Genomic DNA, 10,042 nt, shown 5'->3' on the forward strand with positions numbered 1-10,042 from the left:
CAGGGACAGTGGTGGCAAGAACAGTGGTGACAGGGTCAATGGTGGCACGGATAGTGGTAGAGGGGACAGTGGTGGCAGGGACGGAGGTGGCAGGTACAGTGGTGGCAGGAACAGTGGTGGCAGAAACAGTGGTGGCAGGGACTGTGGTGGCATGAATAGTGCTGACAGGGACAGTGGTGGCAAGGACAGTGGTGACAGGGATAGTGGTGGCAGGGGCTGTGGTGGTAGAGACAGTGGTAGCAGGGGCTGTGGTGGTAGGGACAGTGGTGGCAGGGACAGTGGTGGCAGGGGCTGTGGTGGTAAGGACAGTGGTGGCAAGGACGGTGGCGTGGACAGTGAAGTTTCCTGTCCTTCAGCGCGACCATTAGCACCTGTTGGCCTGATGCCCGTTAGCACTGTACTAGCAGCAGCCTTAACTGTTACTATAGACGGTTCCATCAATGATCTCCACTTATGGTGGTACAGGTCACGTCGTTTACCTCTAGCCATACCGCCAAATCAATCTTCTAACATGCGCCTCTCTCTTATTTCCCATCCATGTGCAATTTGAAAGTGATAGTTTATGTATGGTGTATATAGTAAAAGAAGTCACATAGCTCAGTGAGTGTCGATGTTTAGGATTACAGCAACGATTTATATATATTCTATGACATGTGGCAGCGTTTTTTCCAATGAGTCCCTCACGCGGTTCCAGTCAGGTCAAGTGTCACGGCTCACGCCTCACTTCCTCTTTGGCTACCGAGTAAGATGGAAACTACAATCCCGACTTTTATCCCATATAGATAGTGTGGAAAAAAAAGTCGAAAATGAACAATAAATAAATATTGAATAAAGGAAATGTTAATTATATAAATCATATATATATATATATATATATATATATATATATATATATATATATATATATATATATATATATATATATATATATATATATGTGTGTGTGTGTGTGCGTGTGTGTGTGTGTGTGTGTGTGTGTGTGTGTGTGTGTGTGTGTGTGTGTGTGTGTGTGTGTGTGTGTGTGTGTGTGTGTGTGTGTGTGTGTGTGTAATTCACCTCGGTCGCCTACTGGTCACCCATCCAGTTTTCCTCATTACGGAGCGAGCTCAAAGCTCATTGACCGATCTTCGGGTAGGAATGAGACCACAACACACTCCACACACCGGGAAAGCGAAGCCACAACCCTTCGAGTTACATCCCGTACCTATTTACTGCTAGGTGAACAGGGGCCACACATTAAGAGGCTTGCCCATTTGCCTCGCCGCCCTGGGACTCGAACCCGGCCCTCTCGATTGTGAGTCGAGCATGCTAACCACTTCACTACGCGGTGTGTGTGTGTGTGTGTGTGTGTGTGTGTGTGTGTGTGTGTGTGTGTGTGTGTGTGTGTGTGTGTGTGTGTGTGTGTGTGTGTGTGTGTGTGAGAGAGAGAGAGAGAGAGAGAGAGAGAGAGAGAGAGAGAGAGAGAGAGAGAGAGAGAGAGAGAGAGAAACAGGAGGTTTGCGGATAGGTAGGGAGACAATTTTAATATGATAATTGGTGGTGGAAATGGCAACACCGCACTCATGGGAATTCCGGAATCTACCACACCTGGAACGAACTTCATAGATGGAACAGACTATCAGTAGCTTCTGTCACTCTGTCATCTCTGTTTCTGTCACTCGGTCTCTTTTACATGTCTTTATTTTTTATTCATCAGTAATGTTGATAATATTATAGTTATTGTACTTATTATTATTGTTATTATTATTATTATTATCATTATTATTATTATTATTATTATTATCATTATTGTTGTTGTTGTTGTTATTATTGTTGTTGCTGTTGTTACCATTATTATTGTTGTCATTATTAATACTATTATTTTTATGTTTAGTTTATAAATATCATTATTCTTTTTCATTCATCGTCCTTTTTTCAGTATATTATCTATTGTAATATCTGGTGAATATTTATTATCCATTTATCTATCTACTTATTCATTTTTCTACCAATCACTTATTACAGTTTCTTTATTGTAATATTTATCCATCTCTATGTGCTCTTATCCTTTACATCATTGTTTCATTCCACACACGTGCATATTTTCATCCTCCTCCTTCCTGTCATCCATATTACATTGTATTGTTGCCATTCTTATCACCCATCTTTGCTCTGGTATGCACCGTCCTTCTTTATTCTTTTCCTTTTTTGTTCATGTCGTTCTCCATTTGCGTCATTCTTGTTCACTTCCTGCCACGACACTCTTGATTATTCTTTACTATATCCACATTATTTTCCTTATTGTTCATTATTCGCATCCTTCATTTCCTTGGTCTCTTGCACACCGTTTTCTATGCTCCTTCATTGTCTCATGCAACATCTTTTATTTTGTTTTCCTTGCTCTCTCTCTCTCTCTCTCTCTCTCTCTCTCTCTCTCTCTCTCTCTCTCTCTCTCTCTCTCTTCCCTTTACTTATTATTCGTTTCCTCCTCTTCCTCCTCCACCACCACCTCCTCCTCCTCCTTCTATTCCTTCCAAGAATTTCTTCTTTTTCTTTTGTTTGGAATATACATTCTTTCACTTCCTTCTTTTCATCTTCAGTCTCCTTTTCAACACCATCAGAACGAACGCTTCCTTCTCCTCCTCTACAAAAACCACCTCATCCTCCTCTTCCTTCTCCACCACCAGCTTCTAGTTCTCCTCCTTCTTCTCCTCCACCAATACCCTCCTCCTCCCTCTCCTTCTCCTTCTCCTGCTCCTCCTCCTCATCTTATTCCACCACCGCGAGGCAACAGAATGAAGACAAAAACATGCCATTCTCCTTGAAGCAAGTGGTGAGTCAGTGCTAATGTCTTGTCCACCTTACCTCCTTCCACTCACCTCACCTCTCCACGACTCCACATCACCTCACCTCACATGCCTCATCTCAGCTCACTTCTTTAACACTTCATCGCTTATCTCTCAAGAGCCTCACCTGAGAGAGAGAGAGAGAGAGAGAGAGAGAGAGAGAGAGAGAGAGAGAGAGAGAGAGAGAGAGAGAGAGAGAGAGAGAGAGAGAGAGAGAGAGAGAGAGAGAGAGAGAGGGAATACCACAAAGAATGTACTGTACTTTTTATCCATCACAAGGTAAATAAAAAAATCAAATGAAAACATCCAAACCACATCCATCACCACCACCACCACCACCACCATTACTACCATTAACACTATCACCACAATCACCATTAACAATAAACAAACACAATCAACAATAAACAACTATATAGAAATTAAGAGTAAATAAACAAGGGGAAATTGTAGAATAAAAATATGCACAAGGAAAAAACGAGCACACACAGTTAAGCACGCACGCACACAAACACACACACACACACACACACACACACACACACACACACACACACACACACACACACACGGATAAGAGAAAAGAAAAAAGACAGATCAAAAGATGAATATAAAAACAGATAAAAATGATATATAAAAATATACAGAGAGAGAGAGAGAGAGAGAGAGAGAGAGAGAGAGAGAGAGAGAGAGAGAGAGAGAGAGAGAGAGAGAGACTGACTTGACACATTTCCGTCATTGCCAAAAACTCTGGTTGATTTAAAGGTCGCGTTTCGTCAGTGGTGCAGGCACACCTGGCAGCCGGAAAGGTCGTGCCCGCGGGAACCACAAACGTGGGAAGCGCCCAAAGAAGGAGAAGGAAGAACCCTTTAAAAATTTTCCATACTTTAACACCTCTTCTTTTCAATTCCTCCAGTTTGCTTTTTCACTTTACTCCTAAAAAGACATACAAAAATTGTCTACGCTTTATCGCCACTTCCTCTCCCTCCACCTATCTCAACAACTTCTCCTTTACCTCTTCAGTCAAACTACCAAAAATCACTAACTAAATATATGTAAAAAATATGAAGGTCTGAAAAGAAGGAGAAGGAAAATATCGAAAAGTTATCCAAATTACTATAACTATTACTATAACTATTAATACTATTTCTGATCTTCTCCAATATAGACAAATAACTGTGTGTATGTGTGTGTGTGTGTGTGTGTGTGTGTGTGTGTGTGTGTGTGTGTGTGTGTGTGTGTGTGTGTGTGTGTGTTTGTGTGCGCGCGGGTGTGTATGTTTGTGGCTATCAGTACTTCTTTCGAGAATGCATTCATATGATAAGTTATTAGACAAGATCACGAGGTGCTGGTTGTGTAGGTAGTGGTGGGACTGGTGCTGTTGCTGTTGTTATTGTTGCTGTTGTCATCTCGGGTGGTGGTAGTGGTGGTGGTGGTGGTTGTGGTGGTAGTAAGTCAAACGAAAAAGAAAGAAGCTAGAGAATAACCTTGTGTGGTAACCTTATATAATTGTGTGTGTGTGTGTGTGTGTGTGTGTGTGTGTGTGTGTGTGTGTGTGTGTGTGTGTGTGTGTGTGTGTGTGTGTGTGTGTGTGCCTATGGGTGTGTGAGCGCATGTGTGCGATGGCACGTGTGCAGGATATCCCCTCACACACAAAGTTCTCATTGAATTAAAGACACATACACACACACACACACACACACACACACACACACACACACACACACACATCCGGTAGCTCAGTGGTTAGAGCGCTGGCTTCACAAGCCAGAGGACCGGGGTTCGATTCCCCGGCCGGGTGGAGATATTTGGGTGTATCTCCTTTCACGTGTAGCCCCTGTTCACCTAACAGTGTGTAAGTACGGGATGTAAATCGAGGAGTTGTGACCTTGTTGTCCCGGTGTGTGGTGTGTGCCTGGTCTCAGGCCTATCCGAAGATCGGAAATAATGAGCTCTGAGCTCGCTCCGTAGGGTAACGTCTGGCTGTCTCGTCAGAGACTGCAGCAGATCAAGCACTGAAAAATACACACACACACACACACACACACATAAATAGATAAGTAGAAATAAAATAAAATGAAATAAAATAAAATAAAAATTTTAAAGAATTATAAAAAATGAGAGAGAGAGAGAGAGAGAGAGAGAGAGAGAGAGAGAGAGAGAGAGAGAGAGAGAGAGAGAGAGAGAGAGAGAGAGAGAATGTGGAGGCACATGGAGGAAAGAGTCCATTGGAAAGTCCTGGGGAAATACAACAGGAGGGGGATAGTGTTGGGGGGGATTGGGGGAGTGGAGAGGAGGGTGGAGGAGAGGAAGAGGTGAGCGAGGTTGGAGACACGGAAAGAGAGAAATGAAGGAGAATATGTACAGAAAGATGGAAAAGAGAAAAGGAGAGAGAGAGAGAGAGAGAGAGAGAGAGAGAGAGAGAGGACAGGATATACAAAACATATGCTTGGTATAGTGCGTTCTCTCTCTCTCTCTCTCTCTCTCTCTCTCTCTCTCTCTCTCTCTCATCATGCTATATGGTATTGCTATTACCCAATTATTACACATCGCAGTTGTGTAATCTACAGCTCATGAAATATTTGTTTTGAATTATATATCCAAAGAGAAAAAAATGCGACATAAATACGTGTTATTATCATCACGTGTAAAAGTAATGGTGGTGGTGGTGGTGGCGTTGGTAGTAGTAGTAGTAGTAGTAGTAGTAGTAGTAGTAGTAGTAGTAGTAGTTGTTGTTGTTGTCTTGTCATTTGTAGCAGCAGCAGCAGCAGCAGCAGCAGCAGCAGCAGCAGCAGCAGCAGCAGCAGCAGCAGCAGCAGCAGCAGCAGTAGTTGTTGTTGTTGTTGTTGTTGTTGTTGTTGTTGTTGTTGTTGTTGTTGTTGTTGTTGTTGTAGTAGTAGTAGTAGTAGTAGTAGTAGTAGTAGTAGTAGCAGTAGTAGTAGTAGTAGTAGTAGTAGTAGTAGTAGTAGTAGTAGTAGTATGAATAATTATATTTCTAACTGCAGTACCATTACTATTACCACTACTATTACTACCAATGGTACTATTACTGCCACTACTTCTACTAGTACTACCACTTTTACTACTACTACTACTACTACTACTACTACTACTACCATTACTAAAATTAGTTAACCCACTACTACTACTATCAATGCGACCATTACTACCACTACTACTACTACTACTACTACTACTACTACTACTACTACTACTACTACTACAACAACTACTACTACTACTACTGCTACCACTTAATACCACACCCCTTATCCGCTTCTGCTCTCCCTCCTGCCCTCCTAGCACTTTGCAGCAGGGCAGAAGGCCGTTGAGGCAGGGTCATTTAATACAGGGGAAGACCCGACGGGCTCTAGGACCCGAGATACCAATGCAAGGCAAGGCCCCTCCGTCCCCGACTACCTCCCACATTTCTCCCTCCCATGCCCTCCAACACAGCCATACCCCCCCCCCTTCCTCTCCAAAACACCTACTACGACACTCCTGTCAAAACTAGTTCGTCCACACCCACACACACACGCACACACACTCGTACACACACACACACACACACACACACACACACACACACACACACAGTAGTAGTAGTAGTAGTAGTAGTAGTAGTAGTAGTAGTAGTTGTTAATTTAAATGCGTATCGCGACCTTCACAATTTATTCAACGAAAGTAAAAAAAAAGAACATCTTGTTTATGTAACGCAGACGGTTTTTCCCCTCTCTCTCTCTCTCTCTCTCTCTCTCTCTCTCTCTCTCTCTCTCTCTCTCTCTCTCTCACGCAGACGCACACGCAGACACTCCATGACCCGTACACAAGTTTGGTCGAACATCCGGATGAAACAAATAAACAAAAGATAATCATAAAAAACACATCACAATCATTCTCTTACCCAGTTACAGATTTGTGAGGGAAAATGAAGGCAATTATTACTGTGACCTAACGAAAGCACAACACACGTCACAAAATAAGATGCGTAAATGAATAAGATTGAGATTATTATTATTATTATTATTATTATTATTATTATTATTATCATTATCATTATTTTGACGATAAGAGCACGCTTGGAGGATTGACTATAGATGGAGTGATATTTGAACATTTACTGGAGATTACTAGTACAATCCTCCACCTCGTCACCATCGTCATTATCATCATCATTATCACCGTCATCGTTATCACCATTTTCACCATCATCATCATCATCATCATTATCGTCTTTATTCACCTTTTTTGTTATTCATCCTCTGTTTCTTCTTTCCTCTCCAGTTCAATAAAAGAAAATGAGAGAGAGAGAGAGAGAGAGAGAGAGAGAGAGAGAGAGAGAGAGAGAGAGAGAGAGAGAGAGACGTGATTCCATAACCACCACTGCTTTATCACCATGTTGTTTTGCCTTCCCCGCATCATAAACAGCTCCTTTACATATCTATACCTGAGTCAAGGAGAAACAGAGCAGGCGTGCATTGTGGTACTAATGACTCACCTCCACACACTGCACATAACAACATGGCCATCCTCTCGTCTACTCGTGCGAAAAATCATTGGGTCTTTAGAGGGAGGGATAGATAGAGGAGAGAGAACTAAAACAGTCATGACCACCGAGGAGAGAGAGAGAGAGAGAGAGAGAGAGAGAGAGAGAGAGAGAGAGAGAGAAGATAATAAATATAAAAATAATCAGAACGTGTTCCATAAAGGGCCCCGTGAAGGAGAATGTGGAGGAGGAGGAGGAGGAGGCACATGCTGTGGCTAAGACTTCCTACATCATTCCCTCTCTCCCTCTCTCCTCTGCCTTCTTCCACACCCTCTTGTCGAACTCGTTTTAGTAGGCCGGGGAGGAGGAGGAGGAGGAGAAGGACGAGGGAAGGAGGGGAGGTTTTGTATCCTGTGGGTAACCAGGTGTTAGTATTTCTCTCTCTCTCTCTCTCTCTCTCTCTCTCTCTCTCTCTCACACACACACATACACGCTAACATTCTAACCTTATAATATTTTCCTTACACATTCAACGCGATTATAAACAATCATTATAAACTGTATGTAAATAAAATTAAACCAAACAGCACCACGACAGCTAACAGCAATGATTCCAAGCAAGACAGTGCATGTACATAACAGCAATAACAATAATAATAATGATAAAAAAAAAAATAAATAAATAATAATAATAATAAGAAGAAGAAGAACAATGATAATAATAATAAAGTAAAAATGACAAACTCTGTGTGTGTGTGTGTGTGTGTGTGTGTGTGTGTGTGTGTGTGTGTATGAAGGAACAATATTAATCATTCTCGTGATGCTTGCCATGATGATGATATGAGATGCAGACATACAATGTAATTAGAGCTACCAATTGTAATTGTAACGGTGCAAAGCTCAACGTTATCATGACACAGATTGTAATGGTTGAGTTGTGACACAGTCTGCTTATTTTACCGCTCCATCGCACCCGTCGGGCCGGCGTGCATGGCGTGGCGTGGCGTGGCTAGGCTGTAGCTTTCAGCCTCATTTAGTGGAGTAATGTTTGCCTGTAATCAGGTTTCACTTACATGTAATATGACAGGAAAATTAAGGAAAGATTTAGGAAGGAAAAGTAAATGGACATAGACATTTTTTTTCTTTTTAAGCGAGAGTTCATTGGTAAATAATGAACAATACAGGGATAGGGGTACAGAAGACAAGAGGAAAAGTAAGGAATATGCAGAGAGGATGCGTCAAGCATGCTTAGGGTTGCCATTTAACATAGCAGGAGTTTTAAGATGTTATATTACAGATACAAGTGAAATTGTAGATGTAAATAGAAGAATAATTTTATGTATACAGACACTCTCTCTCTCTCTCTCTCTCTCTCTCTCTCTCTCTCTCTCTCTCTCTCTCTAAGGAATAAAAGGAGATTAGAAGCAAATGGAATGGAAAAAAAGCGAGAATGGAATATTGAAAAGGAAGAAGGAATGGAAGAAAGGAAGGGGAAAAAGAAAGGAGAGAGGAAGGAAAGCGACGAGACTGGACAGGGCACCATAGTCTTCCCTTCATCCCTCCCTTCCTCTTCTTCCCTCTCCCTCCCTTCCTCTTCTTCTTCCCTCTCCCTCCCTTCTTCTTCTTCTTTCCTCTCCCTCCCTTCCTCTTCTTCTTTCCTCTCCCTCCCTTCCTCCCTCCCATTCTCCCCTACGCAATGACTTCTGGGAGAGGAGAGGGAGAGAGAGTAAGAATGCTCGGGATTTTGTCTCCGAGGAATGTGTGTGTGTGTGTGTGTGTGTGTGTGTGTGTGTGAGACAGAGAGAGAGAGAGAGAGAGAGAGAGAGAGAGAGAGAGAGAGAGAGAGAGAGAGAGAGAGAGAGAGAGAGAGAGATTCAAGGTCACTTAAATTTAGACGGAGGAAACTTCTACTGAGGGACAAGAGGCAACGGTGGAAACTGGATGGACATTTTACGAGACGGAGGAAATTGGAGGGAAAAGGACATTTAAAGATGGAGAAAATGTTAAACGTAGGATTTTAAATGTCAACAGTATATTTTTGGAGGGATTTCTGAGAGAGAAGGGAGGAGGAAGAGGAGGAGGAGGAGGAGGAAGAAGAGAAAGAAGAGGGCAACTTGCTACTAGAAGGACATTTAAAGGTGGAGGAAACTTATCTCAAGGACGTACAGAGGTGAAGGAAATTTCCCCTCAAGGTCATTTAGTCTCGGTGATTCTCGTTAAAGTGACATTTAAAGGGAAGGGAAAAATAAAAGGGAAAATAGAGCAGATCTTTAAATGCAGCTGGGAAAACGACACCCAGAGAGAGAGAGAGAGAGAGAGAGAGAGAGAGAGAGAGAGAGAGAGAGAGAGAGAGAGAGCGAGCCAAACAGACACACAGCGAAAACAAAGAAAATAAAGACAGGAAATAATAAGAACGGAAGCATGGAATAAAGGAAGGAAAGAAAGGAAAAGCTCACAAAGGGAGGAGAAAGTGATTGTAGGAAGGATGGCTGGATACACCAACAAAAGGAAGGAAGCAAGGAAGACAGGAAGGAAGGAAGGAAGGAAGGAAGGAAGGAAGGATGGAAGGAAGGAAGGAAGGAGAAAAGGATGGAAGGAAGACAGAACACAGAGATGGGATTGAGGACAAAAGAAGGAAAACAAGGGGAAGTGTGGTGAGGCTCTTTTGGGGTACACAGGGGCGTAAAAAAGGCTATACATGGCGGCGGTGGTGACGAGAGGGGTGGGTGTG

At 42.5% G+C, this 10,042-nt stretch overlaps 1 protein-coding gene across 1 annotated transcript in view; it reads right to left on the minus strand.

Moving 5' to 3' along the window:
• LOC123511044 (salivary glue protein Sgs-3-like) overlaps positions 1 to 489 on the minus strand; it is a 665-nt gene extending 176 nt beyond the window's left edge. The window contains exons 1-2 of the mRNA XM_045266660.1: positions 480 to 489; positions 1 to 345 (exon numbers count right to left, since the gene is read on the minus strand). The exon at positions 1 to 345 is cut by the window's left edge and continues 176 nt beyond it. Of these exons, the coding sequence (XP_045122595.1) occupies positions 1 to 345; positions 480 to 489 (355 nt within the window). The remainder of the gene's footprint in view (positions 346 to 479) is intronic.
• Between the last annotated feature and the right edge of the window lie 9,553 nt (positions 490 to 10,042).

Source organism: Portunus trituberculatus, chromosome 31, assembly GCF_017591435.1.
Source record: "Portunus trituberculatus isolate SZX2019 chromosome 31, ASM1759143v1, whole genome shotgun sequence".
Classification (NCBI taxonomy): domain Eukaryota; kingdom Metazoa; phylum Arthropoda; class Malacostraca; order Decapoda; family Portunidae; genus Portunus; species Portunus trituberculatus.